At 47.1% G+C, this 15,018-nt stretch overlaps 1 protein-coding gene across 3 annotated transcripts in view; it reads right to left on the bottom strand.

Annotated features, from left to right (window-relative positions):
- Positions 1 to 15,018, bottom strand: part of UPF3A (UPF3A regulator of nonsense mediated mRNA decay) — a 38,668-nt gene that overhangs the window by 8,195 nt on the left and 15,455 nt on the right. For 2 of the 3 annotated variants that reach the window (XM_068268226.1, XM_068268228.1), the window contains exons 8-9: positions 13,104 to 13,261; positions 10,539 to 10,836 (exon numbers count right to left, since the gene is read on the bottom strand). In XM_068268226.1, the coding sequence (XP_068124327.1) occupies positions 10,539 to 10,836; positions 13,104 to 13,261 (456 nt within the window). The remainder of the gene's footprint in view (positions 1 to 10,538; positions 10,837 to 13,103; positions 13,262 to 15,018) is intronic. The other variant, XM_068268227.1, reaches the window with a different exon arrangement.

Genomic DNA, 15,018 nt, shown 5'->3' with positions numbered 1-15,018 from the left:
GAGGCTGAGCCCTGACCACAAAAGAGTCACTCAGCAGGGTCTGGTGGTGGGGGCGTTTTAGGCTTGCACGTGAAGCCGAGGAGAGAGCAGAGGAGACCACTGAGGAGGACTGGCTGCCTGAACAGGCCTCAGTGTCAGCAGTGGTGGCAAAGCTGGTTATAGTGCTCTGACCTCTGCAAGGGCCAGCGCCAGCTTCCTTCAGCCTCTTGAATTCCTGATGCTCAGGTTTGTGCTTATTGCCCAGATGGTTTATGAAGCTGGAGGTGCCATAACTGGAGGGGTGAGACCCTCTGCTCAGCTTCACATGGCATAATTTGCACGTTACAAATTTGCTATCCAGTGAGGGCAGATGGAAAAACTGCCATATTGGGGATTGGAGTTTTCCCTTACGTGGCTCAGAACGGGATGCTGCTGTGGATTTTCTCCCGGTGGTGGTTGGGGCCTGGGGTTGAGTGGTGCGGCTGGTGGTAGTCGTGCCACTGACAGATGGAGCAGCAGCCTGCGGGTCACGTATTCCATGCCCACTACTGCTCCTGCCAATCCCTGCAATGCTCAACCTGCGTGCCAGACCCACTGACTCCTCCTCCTCAGAGTCAGAGCTGACATGCCCCTCCGGTCGCTGGTAGTCCGGGTCCTTCACCTCATCATCAAACTCCCCTTCGTCAAACTGCTGGGATGATGAGCCCGCCTCAAACTCCTCTTCTGCTGACACATCATGGACGGGCTCCCCCCAACAATTACTGTCAGCATCTCAGACTCTTCTGTAAAGCCAATTTTGCTGAGAATATTTTCTCTAGGGCTAGGGCTGGTGGTGGTGGCCTCACTGTCACTGGCTTGCTCCTCGTCATGCGCCATCTGCTGCATCACAGACGCGGCGTCCTTCTCCTCCAATCTGCGCCGCTGACCCTGCTTGAAAATTGACGCAACACGCTGCTGCGTCTCTGCAGCGTGACTGCCAGTGGGTAGCGGCGGAATGACTGATGCGGCAGAACTGCTGCCAGAGGCCGCAATGTTGCTCACTCTCCTTCTGGCCTTGCCCCTCCCCCGTCTCACACTGCCAGTGCCAGACATAGTACAAGACTCACTGTCACTGATGAGTCGACGTCACAGATGATGTGTGTGGGGTACTTGGTGCACTTTTATTATTGGCGGCGGGCTTGGAAATTATCAGCAGATTGACAGACAGGAGCAGAGTACAACAACTAAACACACTGACACTGCTCACTCAGCAGCACAGCAGCAATAATCTGTAGTACTAGCACTGCAACTACACAATATAAAACCACAGTATAATAGCAGCCCAGCCAGCAGCAAGGAGCCTGGAGTGTGTGCACACAGACACAGCACACACAAAGACACAGGACCTAGTAGCAGGCACAGGCAGCTGCTGCAGCTGAAAGACTGACTGACACTAACAAATTACACAGACTAGCTAAGCTAACTACAACACAGTAAAACAGTAAAACCAGAAGGTGTTTTAGTGTTAAAACGCTGGGTTATCACTGGGATAATGTACTTGCTTCAGCCAAACACACTGGACAACCTATCACAGTGGTAGTCACAAAGCAAGGACGAGATTCTTAACATGGCCCCCTCCTTATATACAGGAGGGACTGGCCAAGGTTCCCCTCTGTGATTGGGTGCTTGGGCTTAGGCTGGGAGCGCTCTGATTGGCTGAATGACGTCATGGACGTCATCTCCATGGTTACAGTACCCGGATTCGGATATCCGACCGGTATCCGCGGGTATCCGGGTCATGCGACCAACTATCCGCATAGAGCTATCCGGATTACCGTCCAGATATCCGGGATCCGATCGGATAGGCCTAAAAAGTTCGGATATCCGAGTCTACTCGGATATCCGGTATCCTGATGAGCAGCACTGGCTGTGACACCCCACAGGTACATGTGGGTGAAGTATATGAAATGTTACTCTCACAAATTATGGTTCACAAATGACCCTCAATATAGTAGTCCCTGTTATTCTATGGCAGTGATAAGGCGCAACTGGCTAACCATTCCACCATTTATTAACACACAAAATACAATGCTTGGTAATAGTTTTATTTTTCAAAATAGGTAACAGATTCCTTATACTGGGCATACACGGCGCGATAGTTCTTATCAATCGAGCCGCTGATGGCTCGATTGATAATATCCAACATGTCCGATCACCGCAGCGGATCGATACTGTGATCGATCCCAGCAGGCGGACAATGCAGAAAACGAAGCGCTGATAAGGAAGCGCCCACGGAGACGACCGGGAATCGATCCGCGCGCACGTGCGGACGAGCGGTAATGCGCCGTCATCGAGCCGCTGGCTCGCTTCCGCCGCATTATCTCACCGTGTATGCCCAGCATTAGACTCCATTTCATGTCTCCTGTACCTTCTCTCCCTGCTCCATTGCCACTGTCACCTCTACCATCTTAGGGCCCTTTCCCACTAGCTAACAAGAACAGAAACCCACGTTATGACACACGACATGACAACGGGAAGTTGCGGTTCGACAGGTATCACCCAACAGGAACACGCTTGCATCTTATGATTAAAAGCTCCCCGAAGGGTTACAACATAACGCTCTGGAACGCTTTGTCTAATGTGAATGGTAACATAAAAGTCAAATAGACTGTGTACCTTTCTTACTGCATCCTAAGTGCATTCTGTCAAAAAAACGGATGGTATAGCACATAGTGTGAAAGGACACTTAGGGCCTGAGCCTACTGCTGCGTTTATAAAAAGGCGTAAAACTGCATGCGGTTTTCATTTGTTTTTGAAATGCGTTTTATGTGTTTTGATGCGTTTAAACTCGTTAAAGCGCATTTCAAAAGCGCATGAAAAACGCAACCTACCTACCTGTTGTTCACAGTGCACCCACCTACCTACGTGAGTAGAGTGCACGCAGTATCACTGTGCCTGTCCGCTACCTGTCTGTGTGTGACAGGTGCACATTGTAATACCCATCACTGCATATACCTACCTACCTGTTGTTCACAGTGCACCCACCTACCTACGTGAGTTGAGCGCACGCAGTGTCACTGTGCCTGTCCGCTACCTGTCTGTGTGTGACAGGTGCACATTGTAATACCCATTACTGCATATACCTACCTACCTGTTGTTCACAGTGCACCCACCTACCTACGTGAGTTGAGCGCACGCAGTGTCACTGTGCCTGTCCGCTACCTGTCTGTGTGTGACAGGTGCACATTGTAATACCCATCACTGCATATACCTACCTACCTACCTACCTGTTGTTCACAGTGCACCCACCTACCTATGTGAGTTGAGCGCACGCAGTGTCACTGTGCCTGTCCGCTACCTGTCTGTGTGTGACAGGTGCACATTGTAATACCCATCACTACATATACCTACCTACCTGTTGTTCACAGTGCACTCACCCACCTACCTACGTGAGTTGAGCGCTCGCAGTGTCACTATGCCTGTCCGGTACCTGTCTGTGTGTAACAGGAGCACATTGTAATACCCATCATTGCATATACCTACCTGTTGTGTTCAGTGCACCCACCTACCTACGTGAGTGCACGCAGTGTGATATACCACTCCGTGCATACCTGTTAACTGCACCTGTGTGACTGCACATTGTATTAGTCAAGTCAGTGCATACCTTTCACTTCATCCCCCCCGATATGGGCACAGCGGACAAAACAGGTAGAGGCAGACCCAGAGGAAGGCCACCTGGCAAGTCTGTGCGAGGTCGTGTTGATGTGCAGTGCTCAGAAGAAGGCACGTCCCATCAACTCTCAAGATTGTCAGGATGTGGTTGACTATTTAACACAGAACACCTCATCTTCCACAGCCACCAGCACTACTACAAGCACCACATCCGTTGCATTTGACACTTCGCAGTAGTTAATTGGTGGAGAATTAACTGATTTACAGCCATTATTGTTACAACCAGATGAAGGCGCTAAGCAAGTTACACCACCTCATATGTCTGAGTTAGGCGGCGACACTATGGACGTAATACGTGAGGAGGAGGATGATGAAGTACCTTCTGTTGGTGCAGTTTTGGAGGTGTCTGAGGCAAGCGAAGCTGGGCAGGATGATTATGATGATACGGATCCCACATGGGTTCCTAAGAGACAAGATGACAAAGGGGACAGTTCAGAGGGGGAGTCAGAGAGGAGTAGGATGAGACGAGTTCCTGAAAGAAGCAGGAGGAGATCGTCATCAGAAACAGCTGATGGCAGTGTCAGGCGCCATGTATCGCCACCTATGTACAGCCTGCCAACATGCCCTTCAACGTCAGCTGCTGATGCCACCATAGTGCCATCACCACCGGGGGGCTCAGCGGTTTGGAATTTTTTTAATGTCTCTGCCTCAGATCGGAGCAATGCCATCTGTTCTCTCTGCCTCCAAAAATTGAGCCGTGGAAAGGCCAACACTCACGTAGGGACAAGTGCTTTACGAAAGCACCTGGAGAAAAGGCACAAACTGCAATGGGAAGAGCACCTGAGCAAAAGCAGCACACAAAAGAAAAGCCACCCTCCTTCTCCTGTTCCTCCTTCAGGTGCAGCATCTTCAGCCGCTTTTTCGCTTGCACCTTCACAGCCACCCTCCTCCACTCCGCCTCTGCTCTTGAGCGGTTTCTGCTCCTCTGCCCACAGCAGCCTGGTGTCCGTGAAGGAAATCTTTGAGCGGAAGAAGACAATTTCTGCCAGTCACCCCCTTGCCCGGCATCTGACAGCAGGTGTGGCGGAACTGTTAGCTCGCCAGCTGTTACCATACAAGCTGGTGGTCTCTGAGGCCTTCCGTAAACTTGTGGCCATTGGGACACCACAGTGGAAGATACCAGGCCGCAATTATTTTTCCAAATATAATAAGGTCGTTGCTTCATTGTGGACAGACCAAATTTGATCAGCTGGACAGTCACTGTTGTTCTATCATTGAGCTACCACAGACCATATGGGATTGAAAACCGCCACGGCCTACACTCTGGCCATGGTGTGCATCAGTCCAGCACGGCCGTCACTACGCAAACAGCTGTTTGCAGTGCGTTACACAGTGAGTTTGGTGTGTCAGTGTGAAGCTGTACTCTAATTACACTCCCTGATTGATGTATACACATGCAAGATGTTTTAAAGCACTTTAGGCCTGCAATTTAGCATTCAATATGATTTCTGCTCTTAAAACACTGCTTTGCGTCCAATCCGGATTTTTCCCGGGGACTTTTGGCGTCTATCCCACTCATCCATGCCCCCCTCCAGGTGTTAGACCCCTTGAAACATCTTTTTCATCACTTTTGTGGCCAGCATACATTTTTCTAGTTTTCAGAGTTCGCCTCTCCATTGAAGTCTATTGAGGTTCGCGAAAGTTTGCGCGAACCGAACTTTCGCGGGAGGTTCGCGAACCGAAAATCGGAGGTTCGGGTCATCTCTACTAATCACGAATACCTACTGTCCCACCCAGCATCACTGTCACCATGATCCCCACCACTTCATACTTCTATAACCCTGCTGCACAACTTCTTACTTCTTACAACTTCTGTCCAATTCCTCTACCCTCATAGTGATCCCTGCTGCCTCCTGCTCCATCTCACACTGCCATTACCTCACATTCTGATCCTGTATCCTTCTGTCCCACATTGCTCTGTCATTATAAATCTCTGCTATCTCCTGCCCCGGTCTGGTCTGCCATCGTGTATCTCTTGAGCACTGTGGCCCTATCCTCCAGTAAAAAGTATGCTTGTAATACATGTGAGTCTGGAACATACATTCACCATGACAGGTAATTCCAGTGATGTGGTGCAATATGACTGGCTCCAGCCACCAAGTACTATTTAACTTGCCTCAAACTTTTTTTATGGGGAAGCGGGCAGAGGGGGGAGCGCTAGCGGAGGGGGTGGGGGGAATTTCCGACCCCCCCCCCCCCCCCCCCGCGATCGGGGCATGCTCTCCCCTTATGCCTGCGACCCCATAGGGCCCCCAAAATAGGCATGTTCGGGGGTCCCATTGACTTCCATTGAGTTCGGCGTTCGGGCCGAACATGCCGAACATCTGGCCCATGTTCGGCCTGTTCGGCCCGAACATCCAGGTGTTCGCCCAACACTAGTCCGGGGCCCCTGGCCATCGTGCGAACCAATCGTGTGTTTTTAAACGTTTTTTTTCAGCTCTAGGACATGGCGGACAGGTGAGCGGTTAGGGAGGGACCCCTGTGGGAGGGATGCCTGCATGGGGCAGTCCTGCTAGCGACGCAATCTTGCGATTTGCGTCCAACTGAAGCCTCCCACCTGAATGCTAATGGCTGCTAGATGTGGTATGGCAGGTAAAGGGTGTATGACAGTGCATCCTGATTGGCTGACGAGCACCTGCTGACGACTCAAATGTAGCTGCATGCATGTATTGCTGTGTTCTATTGCTTGTGTGTGTCGAATTTAGCATTCAGTATGGAGGCAGTGTTGGTGGGTGTTCTGGATGTGAGAGGTCCAGAGCCTGGGTGTGAGAGGTCCAGGCCCACCTGCACTCCCCTCCAGGTATCGCGCATTGGCCTTGGGGCCCCGGCCAGTGAGAGAGGTCCGGGGCCCCTGGCCATCGTGCAAACCAATCGTGTGTTTTTAAACGTTTTTTTTTCAGCTCTAGGACATGGCGGACAGGTGAGCGGTTAGGGAGGGACCCCTGTGGGAGGGATGCCTGCACGGGGCGGTCCTGCTAGCGACGCAATCTTGCGATTTGCGTCCAACTGAAGCCTCCCACCTGAATGCTAATGGCTGCTAGATGTGGTATGGCAGGTAAAGGGTGTATGACAGTGCATCCTGATTGGCTGACGAGCACCTGCTGACGACTCAAATGTAGCTGCATGCATGTATTGCTGTGTTCTATTGCTTGTGTGTGTCGAATTTAGCATTCAGTATGGAGGCAGTGTTGGTGGGTGTTCTGGATGTGAGAGGTCCAGAGCCTGGGTGTGAGAGGTCCAGGCCCACCTGCACTCCCCTCCAGGTATCGCGCATTGGCCTTGGGGCCCCGGCCAGTGAGAGAGGTCCGGGGCCCCTGGCCATCGTGCAAACCAATCGTGTGTTTTTAAACGTTTTTTTTTCAGCTCTAGGACATGGCGGACAGGTGAGCGGTTAGGGAGGGACCCCTGTGGGAGGGATGCCTGCACGGGGCGGTCCTGCTAGCAACGCAATCTTGCGATTTGCGTCCAACTGAAGCCTCCCACCTGAATGCTAATGGCTGCTAGATGTGGTATGGCAGGTAAAGGGTGTATGACAGTGCATCCTGATTGGCTGATGAGCACCTGCTGACGACTCAAATGTAGCTGCATGCATGTATTGCTGTGTTCTATTGCTTGTGTGTGTCGAATTTAGCATTCAGTATGGAGGCAGTGTTGGTGGGTTTTCTGGATGTGAGAGGTCCAGAGCCTGGGTGTGAGAGGTCCAGGCCCACCTGCACTCCCCTCCAGGTATCGCGCATTGGCCTTGGGGCCCCGGCCAGTGAGAGAGGTCCGGGGCCCCTGGCCATCGTGCGAACCAATCGTGTGTTTTTAATTATTTTAACAGTGGCAGATAGCACATCAAAAGGAAAATCGAAAAAATAACCTTAAATCAAAGATAGCAACTGATTTGTATTTCATTGAGTGAAATAAGTTTTTGAACCCTCTAACAATAAAAGACTTAATACTTAGTGGAAAAACCCTTGTTTGCAAGCACAGAGGTCAAACGTTTCTTGTAATTGATGACCAAGTTTGCACACATTTTAGGAGGAATGTTGGTCCACTCCTCTTTGCAGATCATCTCTAAATCCCTAAGGTTTTGAGGCTGTCTCTGTGCAACTCTGAGCTTGAGCTCCCTCCATAGGTTTTCTATTGGATTAAGGTCCGGAGACTGACTAGGCCACTCCATGACCTTAATGTGCTTCTTCTTGAGCCACTCCTTTGTTGCCTTTGCTGTATGTTTTGGGTCATTGTCGTGCTGGAACACCCATCCACGACCCATTTTCAGTTTCCTGGCAGAGGGAAGGAGGTTGTCGTTCAGGATTTCACGATACACGGCTCCGTCCATTTTCCCGTTAATGCGATTAAGTTGTCCTGTGCCCTTAGCAGAAAAACACCCCCAAAGCAAAATGTTTCCACCCCCATGCTTGACGGTGGGGACGGTGTTTTGGGGGTCATAGGCAGCATTTTTCTTCCTCCAAACACAGCGAGTTGAGTTAATGCCAAAGAGCTCTATTTTGGTCTCATCAGACCACAGCACCTTCTCCCAGTCACTCACAGAATCATTCAGGTGTTCATTGGCAAACTTCAGACGGGCCTGCACATGTGCCTTCTTGAGCAGGGGGACCTTGCGAGCCCTGCAGGATTTTAATCCATTGCGGTGTAATGTGTTTCCAATGGTTTTCTTGGTGACTGTGGTCCCTGCTAATTTGAGGTCATTCACTAACTCCTCCCGTGTAGTTCTAGGATGCTTTTTCACCTTTCTCAGAACCATTGACACCCCACGAGGTGAGATCTTGCGTGGAGCCCCAGAGCGAGGTCGATTGATGGTCATTTTGTGCTCCTTCCATTTTCGAACAATTGCACCAACAGTTGTCACCTTCTCTCCCAGCTTCTTGCTAATGGTTTTGTAGCCCATTCCAGCCTTGTGCAGGTCTACAATTTTGTCTCTGACATCCTTGGACAGCTCTTTGGTCTTTCCCATGTTGGAGAGTTTGGAGTCTACTTGATTGATTGATTCTGTGGACAGGTGTCTTTTATACAGGTGACTAGTTAAGACAGGTGTCCTTGATGAGGGTGACTAATTGAGTAGAAGTGTCTAACCACTCTGTGGGAGCCAGAACTCTTAATGGTTGGTAGGGGTTCAAAAACGTATTTCACTCAATGAAATGCAAATCAGTTGCTATCTTTTATTTAAGGTTATTTTTTCGATTTTCCTTTTGATGTGCTATCTGCCACTGTTAAAATAAACCTACCATTGAAATGATACTGTTCTGAGACTTTTCATTTCTTTGTCATTGGACAAACTTACAAAATCAGTGAGGGGTCAAATAATTATTTCCTCCACTGTGTATATATATATATATATATATATATATATATATATATATATACACAGTATATATATATATATATATATATATATATATATATATATATATACATACACATGAATTACTCCTCAGAGTTATTCAATTGTTATTTAATATATACCTTCTAGGTTTACCTCGTGTGTACGCTGGCTAAGTGCAAGCTCACTATGGGCCTAATACATAAACCGTCCATAATGTTGTCAATATTACCAGCAGTTTGTGCGCCACACCCATTATTTGCTGCTGCTCTATGTCTTTTAGGCACCCTATTGACATGTTACTATGCTAACACAGAAAATTACGATTTGCTAAATAGTTCACCTGGTAGAATATGTACCTCATGGACATAAGCAGGGGCGTAGCAATAGGAGGTGCAGAGGTAGCGACCGCATCGGGGCCCTTGGGCCAGAGGCACCCTGAAGGGCCCTCCCTCAACTACAGTATTAGCTCTCTATTGGTCCTGTGCTGGTAATAATCACTTCTATAGATACTTTGAATATTGGTAATCATTAACAAACTGCTCCCCATCCCCTTCTTGCACCTCTGTCACTGTAGTTGCTATTGGCAGGTTTTGGTGTGCCATATCAATTGTTATGTATAGAGTGCTTGGGGGGCCCCATTGTAAAACTTGCATCGGGGCCCACAGCTCCTTAGCTACGCCACTAGAACACTGGGAATTACATTTTTCAGTGATGCACTATATGTGTAATGATTGATGTTTATTAATTATTTGTACTATACTGAACATATATTCCATTTGTGCTAACAGGATCCTTTGTAACTCATGAAGACTAAAATGGAAAGATCACCCATCCACTTTCTGTTAAGTCTTATTCACCTGCTAAACAGAACTTGCAAAGTGCGTGTTCAGGGCCATCTAAGCCAACAATCTAGCATGTGCATGGCTGCCTACCAAACATTATTTAAAAATCCAGCACGCCATATCTTTAAAAGACAGCATTGAATTGTCGCATTACTACCCTGCCTATCAGAATCCACTCCAGTGTACACCATGAGGTTATCCCTCCCATTTCATAGAAACACGCCACTTGGTTGTAGCCATGTCTGTATAATGCTTGTGCCCAGAACTGCTTGTGTGGTTGTGTGCAACTTTACAAAGTAGTGCAGCCAGTAGTCAGCTTTCCTGCTACATTCCTTATGATATACTGTAAGATTACATGAAAGATTCTAATGGTAGAGCAGTTCTGTTCATTTACATAACAAGTATGCAGATTAGTGTCATTTGCTTGCAATAACAGTATACTGCTTTGATGTACATCTATACTATCAATTCTGTCAATTCTTCTGAAAAAAATCTACAGAATTTAAACATCCAGAAAAGATGCTACTAGAAAAATATTGTGGTTCTGAGCTTCCTTGTGCCTAAAACAAATTTTCTATGTTTCTTTATGCCTTTTTGTTGAATGCATAAAGAACACTTGTTTTTTTTTTAACTGGGGCATTTTCGGCTAATGAGAAATGATCCTAAAATAAAAGAACCTTATTTCTTATGCGCTCCTTTTTGGATGCCAAGTCATCACACTTGTCCTCTTTACCCAGTTTGTCTACTGCATCCGCTGTGTAGCTGTTGTTGTGGCCTCCTTTCTTGGCCCGGTCTTGGTTGTATCCCTTTCCCCATTTCTGGTCATCATCATTCCTCCTCAGATACTTCTCAAACTCGTAGTGGTTTCTTGGCTTCCTGTTATCATCGATGCGATGATACCTCTGCCGCTCTTGTTCTTTGTCTCGGTATCTCCGGTCATTGTCCCTTTGTTCCTTGTCACTATCATTCTGGGTTCTGGAAGAGATTAATACAAGTGTTAAATTATCTAAACAACTCATTATGTCTGCCAGTGTTACAATGCTGGCTGCCTTGCAGATACTGCATTTAACTTCATAAATGCATGGACAGATTTCAAAATTTTGTGCACATTTGCTACACCATACATGCAAGTTAAATAACCTACTAATGTAAAAAAATAATGCCCTGGTAACATTTTACAGACCCAAAAATGATTGTTATGTGGCCTGTGTTCCTGTGTCCGGGTCCTGGGCTATGATGTTGGAGTGTATATCACTTTGCATCATCCGGACTACTATTACAGTTGGCCCAGCATGGGGGTGACATCTGCTGCCTTTCTCATTCTGACCTTCGGAAGGATGTAAGGCAGAGCAAAGTGAGCAGTGGACTGTGGACAGGCCGCACCAAGAGGTCTGGTGGGCCACCAGTTGGACAGCACTGATCACTAAAGCTTAACCTCCCTGGCGGTAAGCTAGACCTACGTTCGGGCTAGCCGCCGGAGAGGATCACATGGCCCCGGGAGGATTGTTTTTAATAAAATGTGACTTAAATGCTTAAGCTAGCACTTGGCTAGCTAACTATGCCCCCCAAGTCCCTCCACTCTCCCCCGATCGCTGCCGTAATACATACCCCCAGGGATCCCGAGATGGCGCAGCCCCCCAATCAGCTCCCGGCTTCCCTATGGGGAGGATCGGGACTGCGCATGACGTCATGACGTCGATGACGTCAGACATCATGTTCGATCGTCGATATAGCGATGAGTGAAGCTGAATGGAGAAGCTGCGGCTCTCACGGGATCGCGGAGTAGTAAATATTGCCAGCAGCGATCGGGAGGATCAGAAAGGTGCAGCGGGGCTTGGGTCACATGGTTAGCTAGCGCAGTGCTAGCTAAAGCATATAAATGACATTTTATTTTTAAAAAATCCTTCCGCGGACGCAGCCTCTGAAACTGCGTACCGCCAGGGAGCTTAAAGGGAACCTTAACTGAACGGGGGGTATAGAGTTTTACTTACCTGGGGCTATTACCAGCCCCCTGCAGCAGTCCTGTGCCCTTGGCGCCGCTCTGGAATCCTCTGGTCCCCCGCTGTCACTTAGTTTCGTTTTTGACGACTCACCAGTCGCCGGCCGCTATGCGTATTATTGGACGCATTCACCAATGCAATTAGCGCTATTGCGGACCGCAACGCGTACAAAAATACGCGTTGACACATTCCGCACGCGTAGATATGCGGCAACGCGTATTTTTGTACGCGTTGCGGTCCGCAATAGCGCTAATTGCATTGGTGAATGCGTCCAATAATACGCATGGCGGCCGGCAACTGGTGAGTCGTCAAAAACGAAACTAAGTGACAGTGGGGGACCAGAGGATTCCAGAGCGGCGCCGAGGGCACAGGACTGCTGCAGGGGGCTGGTAATAGCCCCAGGTAAGTAAAACTCTATACCCCCCGTTCAGTTAAGGTTCCCTTTAACAGTATAGCTGATTGGCGGCTGGCATATGCTCATGTTTGTACCATCCTTAAGCTTTTTCTGTTTAGTCCCAGTGGGTGCAAATTCTTTACTGTAGCTGATTTGTGCCAGAACAGTGCATATATAGCTACAAAGTCATTTCAAGGCATGAATGCTGGATGGTCAAAACTTGAAGCAGCTGCCTGTACAATTAACAGCTATAAGAGTGCAGTAAACCAGCAGCTGAAATGATGTATTATGGGTGGGTCTTGCATTGTGCACAATACTTTTGCAGTCAGCCCACCCATGCAGATGGTATAGGTGTGATGTCTGCAGTGACAGTGAAAGCCTTGACACACTGGAGACTGTAACTATGCCATTCCCTGCAACAAATTACTGTTGCTTTTAATCCTACCTAATAATATACAAGTGTCCCTGTGTCCTGTCCCTGTGTCAGTGCTTTTGCACTACTGCGCATCTCCTGCACTGACAGCCGTTAAGACAGGAAGCAGGACAGGCCGAGCGGGTGGGGGTGTGTGCACCGCGGCAGGCGGGTGTGTGCACACGAGGCGGGCGGGTGTGCACGCACGAGCCGGTGACAGACCTAGAGCCCATTTTTAAACGGGCTTAGGTCACTAGTGTTATTATAACACACATGAGCAACTACTCACTATACAAAGACATGTATTGTAGCCAGTTACAATGTCTCTGCTACAAAGTGTACAGTGTATTATCGCCCCTTACACCTGATTTAGCTACACTCTTGACTATAACACTATTGCAAAATATGTTTCAAAGTGAGCAAAAATATTATTTACTTTTCCTTGAAATCCTTGGAAAAATTGTCAAAGGCTCGATTCTTATTGGTTCTGGAAGGTGACTTCTCCCATTTTGTTTCTTCCATCTCACTCCCTTCTATTTTCTCCTTTTGTTTCTCGCTAATCACCTCATCACCTTTCTCAGGTTTCTTCAGAAGCTATGAATAAAAATATATCACATTATGGAGAAACATGAGCAGTGCTGTAACTCTTATATACATCCTACAAGTCAGTGGCCCTTATTAAATTCACTTTTTCTCCAAAGTTTTCTTCCAGGTGATATTTTTATACTTTATCAATAGAATGCCTTTTAAGCCACCGGCAAGCAAAACAAATACCTACTTTTTGGTATTTTTTCCATCAAGTGCTGAAAAGTTAGTTTATAAAAATGATGAAAAATTATTGCCTAGGAGAAAACGTAGGAGAAAAAAAAAGGCTTGATCCAATTTACTTCTCCTAAGTATTCTGGGAAAATAACTTTTCAGCACTTTTCAGCAATTAAACAAGTAACAAAAGTAGGAGAAAAAGTAGTGTTTAAATTATTCTGAGTACTTTCTTGCTTGCAGGTTGCTTAAAAGGCATTTGACTGATAAGATGTGAAATAGACAACTTAGGAGAAAAAGAAAATTGGATTCAGCCCAAAGTATATTGAATAAGGGCCAGTATACTTAAATTGGTTTTACTCTTTTCAGCTGTAACCTGTTCTAACTGCACTTCATTCATTGGTTAGCTGCTCAAGTTAAATATTATTAGCCAGCGTGCCAGGTAATCATCAGGTTTTGGAGTTGATTTGCTATAGTGCTCCTCAGAACACTGGAGAACACCAACAAGCAATTCTAGACTGGATCTTGAAAGCAGCGTTGGACTGGGAGGTGGTAAATCTGGGGAAATCCACTTGCTGGTCAAACAGCAATAATCATGTGTTGATGCTCAGTGTGCTCACAGTGAAGACTTGCTGCAGGTTTCTATTAGGAGTGATAACACAGGGTTTCTGCTGCTTGGCCAGCAGGTGGATTTTCTCAGCTTTTACACCTCCCAGTCCGACACTGCTTGAGAGAATCATCTACCGAAAGGTAACAAAACTTTGCAACCCATACTGGAACACAAGCCCTGAATAGCTAAGGATAAAAAGCTGTGGGGACCCTGTGTGACCCAGAAAAACTAGATTGGGTTCAATTAAAAAATGTCTGTTATTAGGTGACAAAAGTTTGTAACTTTCAGATCATAAAATAACACATACAGATATACCGTGCTGTCTTTCAAAATGGCAGACTGGTTCAGCACATTACCAAATGTCTCTTCCAACTAAACAGTTTGGCAATTGGCAGTATGGGCCTGATGCATGAACATATGGTAATATTGCTGTGTGCAGCAATATTACTGGTACTGATGTCATCCTTTACAACACAAATTCAATTACACTGTGAGGGAGTTGATTTACAAAGCCCCTTTAATTGTGTTATCATTTCCTAATGTATTGAATTTGGCATATGTCTTTTTTTTCAAAGTTGTATTCACTAAGCTTATTTTGCAGACAGTGGAACCTGTGTGAGTTAAAATATTGATTGTTTCTAATTTAACAATGACATTTTTAAAGAGACTCTGTAACAAACATTTTAGCAGTATTTCTCCTATCCTACAAGTTCCTAAGGCTGTTCCATTGTGCTCTTGCTTACTGCAGCACTTTCTACTTGCACTATCTCTGTAATAAATCAACTTATCTTTCCCATGTCGGATTTGTCGGCTGTGTCTGGAAAGCTGCCAACTCTTCAGTAATGTGAACAAGTTAACTCCTTCCAAGCCCCTCCAGTGCTCCTGTGATGATTATTCCTCACAGACAATGTCCCTGCTCTCGCTGTCAGCTTGTCTGCTATCTGTGAGGCTGATAAACACAGACTGATAAACTGAACAAAGA

Source organism: Hyperolius riggenbachi, chromosome 2 (assembly GCF_040937935.1).
Source record: "Hyperolius riggenbachi isolate aHypRig1 chromosome 2, aHypRig1.pri, whole genome shotgun sequence".
Classification (NCBI taxonomy): domain Eukaryota; kingdom Metazoa; phylum Chordata; class Amphibia; order Anura; family Hyperoliidae; genus Hyperolius; species Hyperolius riggenbachi.
This window is presented reverse-complemented; position numbering and strand designations above follow the sequence as displayed.